A 19,037-nucleotide genomic window follows, 5' to 3' on the forward strand; every position below is an offset into this window, starting at 1 on the left:
AGAGTTTATTTGTTAACTAAAGTGGTGGAATTGTTATTGATTGCAGATACATTTAACCCCTACACTTTAAAACACAAAATCAAACTTTGTAATTAACAACAGGGGAGATGCAATTTCACCACAAACCCTTGGCAGGCTAGGTATGTCTAGCAAACCTATTTCACATTTAAGCACAATCTAAACAATAAAAATGCGTACTCCTCAATGATCTTATCTGCCATTGCAAACCTTTGTGTAGCAGGCTGGAATCCTGGCCTCTTGTTGGCCCCAGATTCTGTGTAAGCCTGAGCACAATCTCCACTAAATAGGTGTAATCTTGGGTCATTTCTGGTATTTCACAGATATGATATATAATGCTTTGGATTTAACCATTACCCCACACTGTGGAGAATTTCAGAGGTTTTGGTAGTTTAAACCATTATCTTTTAACTGACCTTTTCACCTAACTGTAACATCACTTTGACCTCAGCGACGTACATAAAAAATGACATAAATGTACATACCTCAGCTTTTTTAATCCCTTACCTCACTGTTACTTTTTTGTCAACTTACCCTTAAAAATCTCTTGGCTCCCTTTATCTCTATCCACAAATAAACCCCCCAAAAACCTTAGTCCCTTTTGCATCTGTGTGCAATTTAAACTGAAAAAGCCCTCACTTCCTTTTACCGCAATCCATCTTTGAATGGAAAACACCTTATACATCCATTACTATCCCATACCCTTAGACATACCTGAACATTAAAACCCCTTTACAGGCCTTTCTAACCTGTTCCTTAACCCACCCCTGCACCCTAAACACCCCTTTAAACCCCATACCACCCTGAACTCTTATCCATCACATAACCCATACATTTCTGTTTCTTAAAAGACATTGCTTTTATGCCATTTAAAAAACAAAAAACATACTTACTTCATAATAAAGTGCAGCATGGTAAAGTAAAATTAAAAATAAATGTGTGGTACTTATCTGTGTGGTAATTTCCCCAGGATGATGTCTACATACCTCTGAGATAGATGGTGGGAAGTGGTGTGATACCCTTTCCAGCAGATATTCGTGATACATGTGATCATAATTAGTTTGGAGGAGGATTAGCCTAAACTCAGTGATTGCTTGGATTGGAGAGTAAAGAGAAGCAGACCAAAGTAGACATTTTTTAAAAGATACATGCCTTGGTCAAGAATTTTAACAAGCTTAGGTAGGCCAACACATGAAAGCCTGCTAATAAACCAAGACAATCAATGATGCTTCTAATATGCAGAGAAAGCCATCTTGAATTTTTTGTTTCACAGTATCTGTGCGGCGCAATTTGGAACCATATTGGTATGTTACGAAGAGAGACGTTTTATTGGTGTGGGATGATATATGTTTCCCCATGACTTCTTGCCACAAAAGGTGGTGACAGCTCTCCAGTTCAACACATGATTAATTAGTGATGATTCTGAGTTTCAGAGCTTGTAGTGATAATGCTTGAGTTGCTTAGCAATAGATTTTGTGTACAGAAATGTCTTAAACATGTCATTTTGGCTTGCATTGATAGGTTCCTGTTATAGTGGAAGATTCCTTCCTCGTAAACAGGAGTAACGTACCCTGTCCCCATAGGTTAAAAGGTTATAGGTATATTGATGAGGTTACAGGCTACTTAGAACACTCCACCAGATGCACCATCCTCTCGGCTCAGCCCACTCTTTCTGACTGACATCTATCTTTTCAGTCATTTACCAACATGTGACATTATAAGCTTGGCTGACCAAAGTAGGCGAATCAGGTTGTGTGCACAGAGCACATAAAAAAACACAACATAACATACAATATACCTTTCCATATCTCTTAATAGTGATATTAGCTTTTATAATAAAATCCAATTACACTCACTTAAATATTACGTAATGCTATTATGTACTCCATCCACCTCCAAAAACCTACTAAAAACATATCTGCAAAGGCATCTGTACTATCACTCAAAACCAAGAAAGGGATATCTATGCACTGATGAATAATCGCCAAATTGTGTTTCATTTCAGGACTACCATGCGATTGGGCATGTTAAGCCAATATTGGATCCGATGCAGAACTTCAGGCTCCTTTCTGTGACTGAAAATGAGACAAGTACCATTATGAGGTACACCCGCCAATTCAGAACATGCGACCCCGATGATGTCGATGTCACAGTAAGTGGTGATGGTTTGGGTGTGGGATTCATGATTTTCACCAATTGAAGTATGATGAATCCATATAGGCGCTTGTATGATCAGGATTGACTTAAGATGAATGTGATCATTAAAGCATTTCCCCTGTGCATTGTTGAAAGCAATCTCTAAGCTTGGAAAGATGAGATGAAAATATCATGTCAATCTGATGTTGATGATGGTGATTTTGTGTTCATGTTGTCCTGTAATTTTGAGTCTACTGGTTGGCATAGGAATAACCATCACGAACAGTGTCTTGTAGTTGAGGGTTCCAGCCAAATATTAATGACAAAGTGCAGCCACTTAGACATGACCCTTCAAGGATTCAGCCTAGTCTCATCTTGTGATAGTAGATAATATACAGACCTAAATGAAGTACAGTATCATTCCATTTAGTTAAAGAATCATGAACAATGTGTAATATGTAATATGATAATCATGATGAGCATGCCTATTTACATTTCAAATTTATCTCTGAAGATCAATGTAAGTGAACAGGTATCACATTATGTCAAGTTTGTCTTGGGCCAAAAAGAGAGCAAATGGTCCTAGTTATTGTTTTCAGTGGTGTCTTATTAAAGACAGAGTGAACTGGGGTTGCTGCAGTCCTGATTGTTTAAGCTTTTCCCACAAGAGCAAATATTAGAACAGATTGGAATGAAAGTTTCCTTGATGAGTTGCATCACAATTTGAGGAGTACCATATCTACTAAGATACAGTGCTTTTTGTTGCTCCCTCTGTGCTGCTTTACTTTAGAGTGCCCTGTGTCAGCACACACACACACATTGTGCACCACAGTGCAATGGTGTGTGTGTGATGTTAAGCATAGATTTTGTAATGGGAGAGTACTCCAGTAGAAAATGTATTAATTTGAGAAAGTTTAACACATCTTCCCTTCTGTGTTTGGAGTGTGCCAAGTTTGTAGAATTTGTCTGTGCCTATTTCTGCAAATTGACAGAAAGATTACGTGGAATTACAAAAAAGCAGTGTGCATAACAGACACTCGCATTCAGTTATGAACCAAAGTCCTGTGCACACTTATACATGTGTACAGGACTTTGGTTCATTACTGTGTGCAGGATTTCTCTGTCACACACCTAGGGGTTATAGGGTGTTTCCTCTACCTTTTGGCGCCGTACTTACAGGCATCCAGCACACTACACGCAGTAGCAGAAGGGCGCCTCTACTTCCTAGACCACCAACCCCCCACTTTTAGACGTTTAACTCGTATTCAGTTATTTTTGTGCATTTACTGTAATTTACTTTACCACAAATGGTCCAGCTGCAGTAAATATGTTACTGCAAATGCCCAGTACAAACCATTCGACTTAGAGGTTAGGCACAGGATGGATAATATACAGTTGATAGAGGCCCAGAAAAAGTAGATGTTAAAAATGTATATGGCTTTCATGTCAATATCCCCCATGATGTACTGGGCATAGAATTCTGTAAAACCCTTTGAATTTCAAATAGTGCACAGAACATGATATTGAAACAAAGCCAAGAAGAACATCTCAATCATTGCCTGTTTCCTGTGGCATCAACATGCCTGTCAGACTCTCTCTGTGGTTTAGAAGTCTGGCCCACATGAAAAGGTGGAGGCACCTTTCACTGTTTCAGCCAAAGTTTCCCAAGAGCCCAGCATCCGAAGTGAAAAGTTCCTAGCATTGCAGCCTACTCTCTGCAAATGTTTTATCTGATTTTTTCTCCTAGATTTAGTTACCATGCTGATCAAAATTCATGGGAAATCTGATTCATCAGACCATGGAATTGTTTCAGAGACACTTCTTTGTGCAGTGCTGGGCACTCTAAAACCAATGATTAAAAGAAGCAAATATGTGACTCCTGTAAATCCCTACACCCCTGATGATCAGCCTGAGAGTTATTAGGTGGAAAGATTGCATGCTACACAGAGAAATGATTCAAAATACCCAGCCAGGCATCACCACCTGTATAGGCTCCAGAGAATGAGACTACTAACACTGCTTATGCTGAACATTAAAACACCACTACCATTATGTGCACTGCTTCCTCAATCTAAAGGGCTCAACTCCCCCTAATCTTTTCTTATTTACTCAACAGACATGCTAAGCCACTATTCTACAGATGATGCGCACACCTTAACCAGGCATTCTCTGTGAAAGAATTGCCCACCTTGTGGATCTTAAACATTACACTGTACATGATTACAAATTTAGTTGCATCCTTATGAATAGCGGCTGCTGTGAGGACTTTATCTGTTTTTGCAATTTCATCTGCTGAAAATTGGAAGCTTTGGAGGTGCATACTAAGAGAAGAGCACAAAGCTAGAAACTGCAGCTTAGGAAATGTTCTCCACAAAAATACACTAGTCTGGAAGATTTATTGTTCCAGTCACACTTCAAAGGTGGCACAATTCCTACCAAGACAGACTGAGTTGAAAAAACGGATAGCATTCACAACTAAAAACGTATCCTGCAAGGATTAGACTGTTAAGGGATTAAAGACAGTGCAATAGTTCCTTTTGATGTACAGTGATATCATGACCATCAGCATGCATTCCTTCATGTGGGCTTATGTGATAGATACTGCAGTACACATTTACCAAGTTGATAGATAAGATGTACACTTAAAATTGCTGATTGTGTGAAAAGGGCATATTGATGCAATGTTTCTCTGTAAATGTGTTTGTGAAAGTTACATTTTTCTGAACAATTTAACACACTTCCAAAGATATTTACAATTCTACCTGCATAGTCTTCACCTTATGAATTTCCTGCAGATACTAGTTTGGTTGCAGAAACTTTTTTTCTCTAGCAAAAGCTGTCCTGTGCTTCCAGGTGCATCCATGTGGTATCAGTCTTGACTTCCTCTGATCTAGATATGATGATATAAGGGAATAGAGTGTGCTAACTGGTGTGCTGGCATCAGTTCACATCTTTAATGCCAGAGTGCTTCACCAACAAAACTCCTCAGCTTTTGAAAGTAAGTACATAAAAAGTCCCCTTCGTAGTTTCGAGGGTCCGAATCCTATTGCATATGGTTAAAGAAGAAGTTCTTCTCAGACCCGCAGGTCATCCTGAAGTGGCGTCTAGGATCTGTTTATTGATGCACCCAAACACCCCAAAGACCATCACAGATTTGCCAAGCTAGTTTCAGCCAATAACTGCAAAGTCACACAGAAGCAATCCATGTACCCTTCAGGTAGGCCTAGTGAACCAGAACCACCTCCCAGCAGGGCTTCGCCAACACTAGCAAAAAAACATTAGTCCAGATAAATTCCCCTGATTCTATTGCCTCTCCCTTCAACAACACCACCTTCCGCTGAGGGGTATGGTCCGTTGGGTGATCGAGTTGATCCAAAAGGGCTAAGCCTTGCACTTCCACTCCCTCCCACCTGATTGCCCTCCAACTGCAAGAAAGTACTTTTTTGTACACACACCTATAATGGAGTGGAGCTTCTTGATCTGATTAAGAAAGGGTCCTCAAAAGTTTTCACCTTAGAAGGACAAAATTCTGCTCCCATTATTTCTTACTTCCTAAAAAAGCATGAGAATTGTATGCAACTTTCATAATCTTGAGGGGATTTAGCTGAGCTCCCTAGATCTCAATGATGCCTACTCACATCTGCTGCTCTGTCCTGCTCACAGGCTTTCCAAGAAAAAAATGATTTGCTGTTGGGTCTCAGTTTGTCATTCCATTGTTTAGGCATTTAAAATGGTGCTGGTTTCCTTGGTAGCTTTACTGTGATGGTCAGAAGCCTGTGTGTTTCTCCATCTGGATGACTGACTGATGAAGGTAGGATCCCCTACCAAGGCCACGGATCATCTTCAGCATACCATGACCCACCTGCTTGACTTGGACTTCACAAAAAAACTCAAAACTACCATCTAGGCCCAACACAGAGGTTGACCTTCGCTGGAGCAGAAGTGAAAACACCTTCTATGATGATTAATCCTCCTCCTTATAGGTTTTTAACTATTCAGGATGTGATTCTGCAAGCCCTGTGCTTCTAACCTTAGGTTCAGATCTGCCATTTTTTCCTTTTGAGTATGCACTACTGTTGGTTGGTCCTCCCTTCAGTCCTTGTCCAGTTGTAGGCTGCCACAGTTACTGACAGATTCTCAATGTGCTACACTGACGACATTGGCAACATAACAGAATGGAGTCTGTAGTCTGTGTTGGAGCAGCCTCTATACATAAATGTGTTGGAGCTGTGGATTTCCCATCTTGCCATTTAAGCCTTTCTACCTTACTGTGAGTGCTGTTGAAGTTCAGAAATAAGATCCATCTGAAGAACAAGTTACTCTCTTAAAATTGCAGGATTTATGGCTTAGGTTGCTACCTGGCCTTGCCAGTATTTGTATGTCAAGGTTAGTGAAAATAAAACTAGGGACAGCCAAAGAAGTATTTCTTTCATTTTTCAATATCATCCTAAAAAAGTAAATGTAAGACAGAAGAAATTGTATTTTAGAGCTGTCAAAAAGACTTTTGAATGATAATGAAATTAAATGGAGGCACAATTGCCATGTTAAATTTCATTAAGGAAGATTTCTTTGAGATTCACGTTTAAGTACCCAGTTGTTCCAAAATCTATTACACATGATCAAATGGCGAGTATTTACCTCTGAAAATGGTAGCAAACCTAAGAGGGATGCATGTTTTGTTTTGCATAGTCACAATTAGAAACATTAAACATGATTATATGTAACATGATATTGTATATAACCCATTAGGTTTTGTAACCTCTAAAGCTATGCATGACAAAGCAAATTCAAAACCAACAAAGGCATCGCCACAAATGACAGATGAATGTTTTGATTTAAGTACCATTGAGACAGACAGGTACCATATATTTTGGTACTTTACAATCAATGGGCCTAGGCAAGCTACCGTTTTCATGCCAGAAAGCAAATCAGGCAGAACAGCAACTCAGCTCTTTTTGCCGGTTGCAAGGGTTGGAAAGGGAAGACACTGAAGACCTCGAAATATGAACAGTAAAATAAACTTTGTGACATATTTTCCAAAGCAGGTACAAATATAAATGCAAAAAAACAAGAGATGTGTTATATGGTTAATTCTCTCCTTGACTTTATACTGCCTCTGGGTTTGGCTCAGTCTAATTTGTTTATGTTTGGGGACTTTAAACTGTGATTTGAAACATCCTCTCCCTCTAATCCCATGTCCACTTTCATTGAAGGCATGGCCTCCATGGAGCTCTTTTATAATGCCCAGCGTCCAAAAGCACAACAAGAGCCACACATTAGATTTTATTTATGGTTCAGAAAAATCTACAGACAGTATGGAAACCCTACCTCAGGACTGGTCAATGCTTATCTTGTTATTTTGAATCTGAAATCTGACTGTTCTCAGGGCTTAGCTAGCTATTTGGCACCATTATTTAAACGCCCTTGGAGCAACATTTCTATTCCTAAGCTCATCCTTAGACAACAACTACAATCACTATTCTTGCTAGATTAAACCTTAACTGGATGTGGTTCTGCACTTAAAAAAATCAGTTCAAAATGAGCCAGACAGATCACACCTTGATACACCACTGAACTCTCTGTGGGCGAAGAATGGTGTAGGAATTTAGGAAGTGATGTGGTGCACTGACTATCCCTTTAAGTCTTAAGTTTTAATTTAAAACAGGAACTATTTAAATATGAAAAAAAACATAGCATCTGCAAAAGCTGAATTTTGCTCCCAGCAGGTTACAGCTGCAGAGAACACCTCTAAGGAAGCTTTTAAAATTCAATGCTCACTTGCTGGATCAACCATTGCGCTTCCTCAGAAACTTGCTGACAAACTCCTTCACTACTTTGCAGAGAAAATAGGTAGGATCTGTGACTCATTGCAAGCTAAAAGGCAGAAAATAGAGCCTAATTTGCACTACAGTTCAAAAAGCACTGATTCCTCCATCGACCTTCTCACGCCTGATCTTATGGACCCTGGCCCCATTGTGACTCTACCTTGGGTGGGTCATGGCTCAAAATTAATTAACAACAACTGCATTGTTCTTAATTTCGACAAACACGTCTGGTGAGGTACCTACTATGACAATTACCATCAGCTCCCACCATACAATCCCAGATATTCACAGTCCCGCTAGGTTTCTTCTACAAACTATTACCTCAACTCAAAAACACGACTGATAATGTGGTACTCCTGGCATCTAATAACCCAATCTTAATTCCCCAGTTATTTGAGCACCACCCATTGTTTGGAAATAGATATGCTGCACTTGAGGAGTTGGACAGTTGTGATTCACTCTGCCCCTTCTTAATCCACTATCCCCACCCAGCATTTAAGACTCTGAGGCTGAGGGAAAACAACTTGTGACAGGAAGACCCACCAGGATGGGTAGCTCACCTACTAGCATATAGGCCTTACACGATCCACTATCCCCACCATCATCTGCCCCTTGGGGGGGAGTTTTCAATCCAACCTGACGAAAGAGCTATTTCACTCATCTCATGGAATATAGCTGGCTTTAGAAAGAAAAAAGGCTCTTCAGTGTGGGAATCAGAGCTGAGTGACATCAGCATAATTTGTTTGAGGAAGACATGGGCACAGAAACCTTTTTTTCTAAATTTATATTGCTTTTTTTTCACGCAAGCCATCTCTTCTATCAATGGTTGAGCCAAATGGAGTCTAATAGCAGTCATGGTCAACACACTCGTGTTTGACAAAATAGTATTTGTTAACAGCTCTAATTATTTTCACATCATAGTAGCGAGGGAACGGAAAAATCCTAATTTAGTATTAATACATTTGTACAACAACAACTTCATAAATCCATCAGAGGTTGTAGAAGAACTGGGACACACAATGGAGGGCTTGCTTTCTAGTTATACCAGATGGCCATTTATTATATGGAAAACAACTGGAGAGAGAAATGCATTTCCACTATGTGGAGGGGAATACTCCTGGTCCCCTTGACCGTAAAATGAACAAACAATAGGAAGAGTACCACCACAAGACCTGTCAGGTCTTGTGGTGGTACTCTCTCAGAGGTCTTGGATGGAAGCTCTCGAACCTGAGTAAGTTGTTCCTAGCACTTGGTTTGTGGTAAGTCTTGGTCTCAAACCAGCCATTCTCCTTAGTAATAGTGACATCCCGAAATATCATCATGTCTGGGTCAATGGTGTTTGTGAACCTCAGGTTTTGGTTGCAGGTGTTGATCCAGCTGGTAAAGTCTTTTAGTGTTTCCATAGGTCTTTGCCAGATGGCAAGGACATTGTCGATGTATCTGTCCCAAAACACAATGTTGGTGGAAAAAGGGTTTAGGTCATTCAATATGAATCTTGTAGACCACGTGACCCCGTGGCCACTCCCATCCGGTGCAGTTACCACAGGGGCAGCGGTCAAGAACTAGTCGGAATGGCGGATGTCTAACCAGGGCACACTGAGTACTCAACATGAATGCGGGTGGGCTTCGCTCTTCATCTAGATCGGGTTCCGCTCGGCAGTTGGATATCCCACTTCAATACTTAGAACCTCTTTTCGTGATATCCATACTCACCACTATCTCCACAACTTAGATCGTGTCAAAGGAGTTAGCGTCACGACCCCGACTCCCATGAGGCACACTACGCTGTGAATTTGAGTAAGCACCGTCCTTTTTAAACCCCTTTGATCTTTTGGTACCTCATATAATGACGCACTGCTAACTGGCATGCATGCACTATTGATTACGCCCGCACGGATGTTAGGAGAGCGTAATCACCCACTTTTAAAGATGTATGAAAGTTGTGTGATAAAGTACACTCACTGGTTTTCAATTGATATCGTGTGAGTTGATGACTGAAACTGCAGTATATCGGCAAGAATTGCCTTTTGTGCACTATAGCCGACAAACCTTAGAGTGCTTGTTTTACTATACCTCTGAAATGTAACCAGTCACGTGAATAACGATGCACAAACTAAAAATTGATTACAGTCTCTCTACTAAGGAGACAGACACTGCTAAATGTGTATTTGTCACGCTTACGTAGTACACTATACTGGGAGAGCATGGAGCACTCGACCATCTAGACACTACGTTGCAGGCACGTAAATTGTATGCTTGTGATTGTATTTTTATCTTTGCAGGTTTTTTTCCTTTCCCACAGTGGGCGAAAGGACACCAACTGAAAGTACACGGTTAGGTTACTGTGACCGAGGGTTGGGTACACCTTAGCGTGTGAAACATGTAGAGCTTTTTTGCACTATTTCTTCACCCCAGACAGATACTGGTGGTTAATTTAACCTATACAAGTATCTAAACAACTTTTTAGTAGCTCCAATATAAAGTTTTTTCCAATGAGCTACATCAGGACAATTTTTAACTCACTTTTTCACTTACATTCACCGAACAAAACAACCTGCTCCACTGTAATCCGGTGTCGCAACACACCCAGACAGCATTCGGCTGTTCGGTTGGGACCCCGATGATGAAGCATGTCACCAACTAAGTTGGTGAGTGAGGGGTCTTCTTAAGAAAGGTTAATTCCCTTTCTTGTACTTCCTCTCCCCATGTTTTGAGACCCTGACAGGTCTTGTGGTGGTACTCCTCCTATTGTTTGTTCATTTATTATATGGGTCCGGGATTTTAACTCTCACATTTGTAAGCAAACTAACACTAACATATGTGGGGTTATTGATGGAAAGGGTCACCCCATGACTCATTTCAACCATCTTAGCTATGGGAACTCCCTAAATAGCTTACTGATGGCATAGCACTTGGAAATTGTTAATCCAAAATGCCCTATCACAGGACAAATGGCGGCAATGTTTCATCGGGCAGGGGGGTCCTCAAGTATTGATTCATTTTGTTCCCTATATTCTCATGCAGAAACGTTAAGAACTTTGAGGTCACACCATCTGAATTCAGTGATCACTCCTTTCTGCATTTTACGTTTAGCTGGCACTCACCCAAAAGACTAGGCACCAATTGCTTACCCAAACCAACACTAGGCAGGAAAAAAGGCTACACTTTAAAATGGTAGAACATTGGCCCCAAAAAAATGTTACTGAAAATAGTGTCCTCCACATATAAGGAGATCTTTCTATGTTTGAACTTACCTTCCAAGGTTAACCAAACCATGGAAGCATTTAGCAGAAATCTAACTTCCATAAAGGAGCACCTTACTTGTCAAATATCCCAAAAAACACCCTCATAACAAAGGTGGTTTGGAAAAAATTGATCCCGATCATTAGCGGAACTTCATAAAGCTCTCAAATTGCAACCTAGAGATCAAAATCTTATCAGAAGCCTCAGTTCTGCTTATAAATCTGCAAGGCAATAAAGAATAAGGGTGATAGCTAACACAGCCTGGGAAAATCTGAGATCAGCTTCCATTTCCAAAGACAGCAAATCTTTCCTGAAAGTAGTTAATAGTGCCTCTTTTTCAGGAAGAGAGTGGGCTATCACTGGACCTCCACATCGATGAGGCCACGTGGATAAGCCATTTCCCAAAAATATTCCATGATCAAACACCCAAAATGATAGAGTTACCTGAGCCATATTCGAGGACTCCACCAGCACTGGAGGTGTCCATAGATGAAGAAGAAGTAGCTTTAAATGAAGTAGAACTAGCTTTAAATCAATCGCCAGTGCTGAAGGCACCCAGGCCAGATGGATGTCTCTACAACTAATACACCTCTCTGGGTACCGGTCTTCACAACAGCATTGAATGCCATAGCTAAAGCCGGCCTTTTGCCATATTGTAGACAGTCGGTCATAGTCCCAATCCATAAAGAGGGGAGCGGCGAAATCCGGCTAACTACCGCCCAATCTCTCTACTGGACAGCACAGCAAAGTCAATGGGCAGACCGCTGCGAAATAGGCTGGAGGAGTGGGCAGTTGGGAACACAAGCCTCGCTGAAGCCCAATTCGGCTTCAGGGAGGAGAGGGACACAATAGACCAGTGCTTCAACCATGCCAAATTGCCACAATATTCACAGTTACTAAACAGGGGCTGCTAATTTTGGCATTTATGGATCTGTAAGGGGCCTTTGACTGCGTGAGCCACAATAAATTGTGGTCGATCACAGAGTCATTGGCCGTGGACGCATCCATAATCTCATTTATCAGAGAACTATATGGAAACGCAGAGGCAGTAGTCTGATACTAAAAACAGGGGGAGTGCACAACATCTTTAAGATCGATAAATTGGGTCTCAACTACATGTTGCAAAATATTGCTCCACTGAAGTTAATGTTTAAAAACTTATATCCAAGGCGAAAATCATTTCAAAGAATATTTAGGATAGTTTATATCCAATAAATGTGCAACACAATCAAACTCAATATTGTAGCTTCATACATTTTTTTATCTCAGAAGCATCACTTACACACTGATCATTAGAGTTTCCGGTCAAAATCCCCCAAACAACAGCACGTCCCCGAGCCCCACTGGGATCAAACCGCCTGAAACCAAGCAGTAACTCACACCAATAATATCAAAGAATATCCAGGGGCAGCGTTACAAGCCCCTTGCCCCACTTTTTCGTCATTTTTTACATGGGAAAAGTGACGCAAAAGTGGCGCAAGGGACTTGTAAATAAGCCCCCCGGTCTGTTACGGCATCCAAAAACAATGGGGCTTATTTACAAGCCTGTTGCACCCGTCTGTGCGTCACTTTTAATATGGGAAAAAGTGACGCAGCGCTGGGGCACTGGCCTTGTAAATAAGCCCCAATATCCTGTTGCAAGCAAGACCATTAAATGTCCCCGATGAATAGCGGGGACCAATGCGTCATCACTCCAGGATATGAAGGGGTGCTGTCCTGTGGCTGATGCCACTAATTGCAGTGCCCCGAGATTCTGAGAGGTATAGGCTAGATTACCTTTGAACCAGATGCCCCATAATACCCAATAAAATACCTAAGGTTGGTTTCCCCAACATTTTCTTAATTTTTCTGCAGTGTAATTGTGGCCTGGGGGCGGAGCTTGGCATTCACTGGGCACCTGTTTTTGAATGCTGCTCTACTGTCAATTCCAACCTGCTATGTAGTGCCAAGACGATAGCAAAGGTGCTTTACAAATGCACGTTATGTTATGCCAGCGCCCCTTAATCAGGAAACTGACTTTGAATAATATTGAGAAAGAATAAAGACATTTAAAGTTCAAGACATATCAGACCTGACACTTGGGGTTTCTGCAGTATCGAGAAACTGCAATTCCTGATAACCATGGCTGTTCTTAAATTCAGTATCAATATGAAATAACGTAGGCAGAATGCAAATGAAAAGTTTAAGTAACATAGTGGCGTCTATCTTCCCCCCCTCTACAGGCAAACACCCAACGCATCATCGCTGCCTTCGGGAAAGACGACAACCTTGCGTACCATGGACCGAATCAACATTTCCAGGCGTCTGTCCAGCTACTGTCAGAAACACCCGTCCCACAGCCTGATCCGGTTCCGACCTTTACCCACATCCTAAAAATGACCAACGTGAGCATTTAAAAAACTTGTTATTTAATCATGTATGTGTATCTGTGGTAAAGTATATCTTAAAGAGGCCTTGTTTGTTGTGCTTTGATCCTTAGACATTGTGTGATCGATAGGATGGGATCTTAAGTATCAATTATAGGCGATTGCCTTTAAAACTGTCCCTATCTCATCAGGAAAAATGAATCCAATGGTTGGTAGTTTGGGGTTGATGGAACCATAGGACATGTGCAGGGGTGCTTAGGTCACCAAAGAAATGGATCAGTTTGCAACTGAAGTATTAAACATGCACTAACAAGGAACCAGTTTAAAGTTAACTGGTCTTCCCTTTAAAGATCGGTGCTGGCTATTGTTGCCATTGTCAGTGGTTGCATGTCGTAAAACTTTCATGTCGATACATGTGCTTCCATTGTTTGGATGGATACGTGCTCCCAAACTAGCCACCTTTTATCCCATTCCAAGATGGCCACTATGTGTGCACATGTGCTCATCCACGGCAGCATTTGCGTCATTGCAGAAGAATCATGACGCACTAAATGACAATCTTAGGTTCTATGTCCACTGTCTCTAGGCAGACCTATTGTTTACACAATATACTATATGTTTGTAGTGAACCTATGTTCAGACACATGCTCATGATTGGATGGTATTATTGTCTGTACCGGATTTGTGGTCTTGATTTGAGGGCTGTATTCCCTATACTCATGTCTGTCTCAATCAGGAGTCCTTCTACTGCTGACTTCAGTGGTTAATTTGTAAAAGTACCAGTGCTCTCGTCAGGTGGCAGCTGACACATGCACATTTCTCCTCTTAGCGCTACCTAAAACACAACCAACTACTAACTCTTAAAGTCGGGAGAGGATGTGGTGTAATGGCCAGATTGGAGTCTCGGTGTCTGGCTCCACATCCTGTGATTTTGGGCAAATCACTTAATCTCCCCATGCTTACCATAGACGATTGTGTCCTTAACTGGTGCTCATGAAAGCATCAGTGCTGATGATTGCGTGCTGGTGCTGAGCAACAGAAACAACTGGCTCAACTTAAGCACTGGCTGCATTAAAGAGTATCAAGGTCTGACTTGAGTGTGTGCAGGACTGTGGTCCAGATGTGCTATTTACTGCTTGCAAAATACTCCTCCAATTTTTGTGATCAGATTTTTTTCAGCCAATAAATAATTTTCCAAAGCGACCTAGTACAAATAGGTTGGTTTGGAACATTTTGATTTGGAGTCGTTTTAGCCAACTAGATAGGCAGCAACATTTCCTCTTTAGTTATGGTTAAGTAAGAGGGCCTCATTACAAGGGACCCAGAGTCCTGTACAATAATGGTCGCACATGATAAAATCTTCCAGATGTTCTGACTTTATTCTTTTATTTATTTATTTATGCGAAGAATTTTATATAGCGCAAACTTTACCCGAAGCTGTCAGAGCGCTTTACATAAGAACCAGTTGAAAAACATAAGGACTTTGGATTACATGCGTTACGTAAAGGATACAAACAGAAAAAATTGCAAATGTACAAGATGTAAAGTCACACAAGGAGGAGATACACATGGATATACTCTAAGAGTCATATAGGAATGGCAGAGAGTACAAAGGTCTACTGCATATACCAGTGATTAGAGTTATCTCTATATACATAGGGAAGGGATATGACTGGATAAACTCTTAGAGTCACGTAGGAATGGTAGATATACAAAGGTCTACTGCATATACTAGTGATTAGAGTTATCTCTATATACACAGGGAAGGGATACAAATGGATATACTCTAAGAGTAACATAGGAATGGTAGAGAGTACAAAGGTCTATTGCATATACTAGTGATAAGAGTTATCTCTATATACATAGGGAAGGGATATGCCTGGATATACTCTAAGAGTCACATAGGAATGGTAGAGAGTACAAAGGTCTACAGCATATACTAGTGATTAGAGTTATCTCTATATACACAGGGAAGGGAAACAAATGGATATACTCTAAGAGTCACCTAGGAATGGTAGAGAGTACAAAGGTCTACTGCATATACTAGTGATTAGAGTTATCTCTATATACATAGGGAAGGGATATGACTGGATATACTCTAAGAGTCACGTAGGAATGGTAGATATACAAAGGTCTACTGCATATACTAGTGATTAGAGTTATCTCTATATACATAGGGAAGGGATATGACTGGATATACTCTAAGAGTCACATAGGAATGGTAGATATACAAAGGTCTACTGCATATACTAGTGATTAGAGTTATCTCTATATACATAAGGAAGGGATAAGACTGGATATACTCTAAGAGTCACGTAGGAATGGTAGATATACAAAGGTCTACTGCATATACTAGTGATTAGAGTTATCTCTATATACACAGGGAAGGGATACAAATGGATATACTCTAAGAGTCACATAGGAATGGTAGAGAGTACAAAGGTCTACTGAATATACTAGTGATTAGAGTTATCTCTATATACAGAAAAGCGCAGTTCCATGAAGTGGGGTCGGAGGGGGGATGCAGTCAGAGCACCAAGGGGGGGGACAGAGAAAGGCAGGAAAGTGAGACAAATGAGAGAGGGGAGCACATAGTAATGAGTGAGACAGTGAGGATCATGTGTTAGAGGCAACAGGAGAGACAATGTAAAGGTCGCTAGGACAGAGGGGGGAGGTCAGAGATCACTAAAATGGCGTTGGAGAAAGTTAGAAGAAGAAGCGAGTCATAAAAGAAAATGGCGAGGAGCACAAAGGTCCAAGTCCGAAAGTCCAGGAAGAGGGCTGCCATAGCCAGCAAGTCCGGGGGTGGGGGAGAAAGACACTCCGCAGTAAAGTCACAACCTCATCATCCATGAGGAGCTGGGGCAGAGGAGATCAATCCGGAGACCAGGGGTCAGGGAAAAAAGACCTGAGCTCCGATGTCTGGGAGAGCTGGGGGGGTCATGCCTCGGGCCTCCGATCCTGAGCTCCGATGTCTGGGAGGGCTGGGGGTCCTGGGCTAGGGCAGGGCACAGGGGAGGATGGTGTGCAAGATGTCTGTCCCCTCCAGGATTAGCCCGCAGCACAAGACCCCCCAGTCGAAGCAACCGTCGTAACAGCACACTTGATGAGCATGCAGGGACAGCGGTAGCTGTGTTTTGTAGGCGCCATCTTAGAATCATGCATGGGTTCCGTGAGACAGAGCCATATGAGGAGCTCACAGCACCAAGTAGGGGCACGTGGTGGAAGTCGCGCTGCCACCCCCAGGGCCGTCCACACAACACCAGGTCCCAGGAGTCCACACAGTGGGCAGCGAGAATTATCAGCGCTGCTGGGTCACAGGCACCACTATTGCAGAGTCAGGCAACCACATGGCACCCCCATCGGACGAGCCCCTCACATCATAATAGGTAGCACCTCTCGATGTCCCCTCTGGAGATCGGCTCACCTCGGGTGCGGGAGTCGATGATGGGGAACGCAGGGCCTGAAAGCATCGCCCTCCACGGAGCCGATGTTCAAAGGCGATCATCAGCCGCCATTTTCAATCGCGGGCCGAGAGCATCGGACGAGGAAGTTCCCGTAGGTGCCAGGGCAGGTAAGCACTCCCAAGTTTCACCCTACATACTGCGCTGTGCCTTGCGACCAATTTCAGCCCCCGGTGCTCAAGGGAACCGACGCTAGATGCTCCATAGCGCACGTGGACCGGGAGCCGAGCCGGAGCACAACCGCCCGGCTCCCGGCCCGCCTATCTATCCTCATTATCCTTCTTTGAAGAATTAGCCTCAAAATGGGACATAACATGCCAATAGATCTTACCCTGACCCTGAGAGAGTCAAGCGCTACAAGTGGTGTTTTGTTCCCATTGTAGGGCCAATGTGGACCCATTACTTGTGCAGGCCACACATCTAGTGACCTGTTTTCTCACACTTATAATTTATCTCTCAAACTGTTCTTAATGACATTTATCTTATGATATCTGCTTTAGGTTTAGATATATGCAGGTAGGAAGTAACAGGTATCACTGCTTGTTTCTATGTTTTCACTGGCAGATACATAAAAAAAAGGCTATGTGCTACATCTACATGCAATGCATGCAAAATGCTATTGAGTCAAAAGCAAGGAGCTGGCTGAATATGTCAGTGACACAACTGTATGTTGTGAGGGTTGCATGTAAACTCATCCATTCATTGATTCCGCTACTTAGTCATGTATCTATGTACTCATACATCTTCCCATTGACTTGTATTTGTCCCATCACATGCACAAATGCAATCACTGAAAAGGCTCTTTCAGCACATAAGAACTTATGGAAGTTTTAGTTTTTAATTAGAATTGGTTCCTTGCTTTCAAGTGAATGGTGAAGACCCTGCTTGGCTGGTAGACGGATCAATTTATTCCATCTGATTGTGGTCTTTAACAGGGCCAGTTTTGAAGACTCCTTGAGCAGGGGTTTGGAATTTCCTTAATCAATATTACTGCTCATAATTAGGTATTTTAACATTCTGAAGTTGTAAGCATTCCAGGCACATATTTGAGCCCTGCCTCTGTACTGGTGAATGGGTTGATTTTCACTCATTATATTAAGCAAGGGACACACATGGAAAGGTAGGGAGTAAAGCTATTTTTTCTGATTACTGTCAACAGACACTTGTAAAGGTTTGTTCTAAAATAATTCTTATTGAAAGGATCCTCCATCAGGGTGTTACAAACTGTGCTCTTACATTGTCTTTTTTCCTCATGTCCAATTTTTAGTTTCCTGTGCCATCTACTGACACGACATATGGCTGTGCATACCTACCGCTGCCTCAGGTGCAAGTGAAGCATCACATCATTAAGGTAACTTTCTGTTTACTCAGTAGAGTTCATTGCCTTGTTAACCCATGTGCCATGTTCATCATTTTAGAAATTAGAACATTGCATTGATTGGCATTCTTGTAATTGACCATTATATTGCTTGATGCTGGTGGTTTACCTGACTATACACCACCAACGTCATGACCAGGCATGTTTATAAAGTTAGATCGTACCTTGGTCTTTAACATCCACATTGCACATTGCACATCTATCAGTGTCTAGTGCTATAAAAGGCAAATGATAGTGGTAAAATATGGACTCTGAAACCAATCCATTCAATCTCTAAAACCTGTTGGGAATAACAGCATTTAGTGATATATTCACAGAACAAAACAATGGCTGACTCTAGCAAAACTAGTATGGATGCATCCAAGGTGAACCTGATTAATGTGATAAATAGTTTACTTCACCTAAAAGGAAGGAAAGAGTGGTGCAGGGCTGTGTTCCTTTTCACACTATTAATTGAGGAGAGTTGTCCAATACTGCAGAAGGTCCAGGAATATTATCCAGGGACATAAGGTAACAGCAATGCAGTCTTCCCTTAAGGGATGAAGAGCCCCCCGTGGCCTTATATAATGAGAAGAAACTGTATACATTCTCAGAACAATTATGAATT

The 19,037-nt window shown here is 41.7% G+C and overlaps 1 protein-coding gene across 1 annotated transcript in view; it reads left to right on the forward strand.

Moving 5' to 3' along the window:
• Positions 1 to 19,037, forward strand: part of LOC147700822 (putative DBH-like monooxygenase protein 2) — a 166,927-nt gene that overhangs the window by 21,452 nt on the left and 126,438 nt on the right. The window contains exons 2-4 of the mRNA XM_086929742.1: positions 2,024 to 2,170; positions 13,445 to 13,606; positions 18,320 to 18,403. Of these exons, the coding sequence (XP_086785868.1) occupies positions 2,024 to 2,170; positions 13,445 to 13,606; positions 18,320 to 18,403 (393 nt within the window). The remainder of the gene's footprint in view (positions 1 to 2,023; positions 2,171 to 13,444; positions 13,607 to 18,319; positions 18,404 to 19,037) is intronic.

This window comes from Lissotriton vulgaris, chromosome 7 (assembly GCF_964263255.1).
Source record: "Lissotriton vulgaris chromosome 7, aLisVul1.2, whole genome shotgun sequence".
Taxonomy (NCBI): Eukaryota; Metazoa; Chordata; class Amphibia; order Caudata; family Salamandridae; genus Lissotriton; species Lissotriton vulgaris.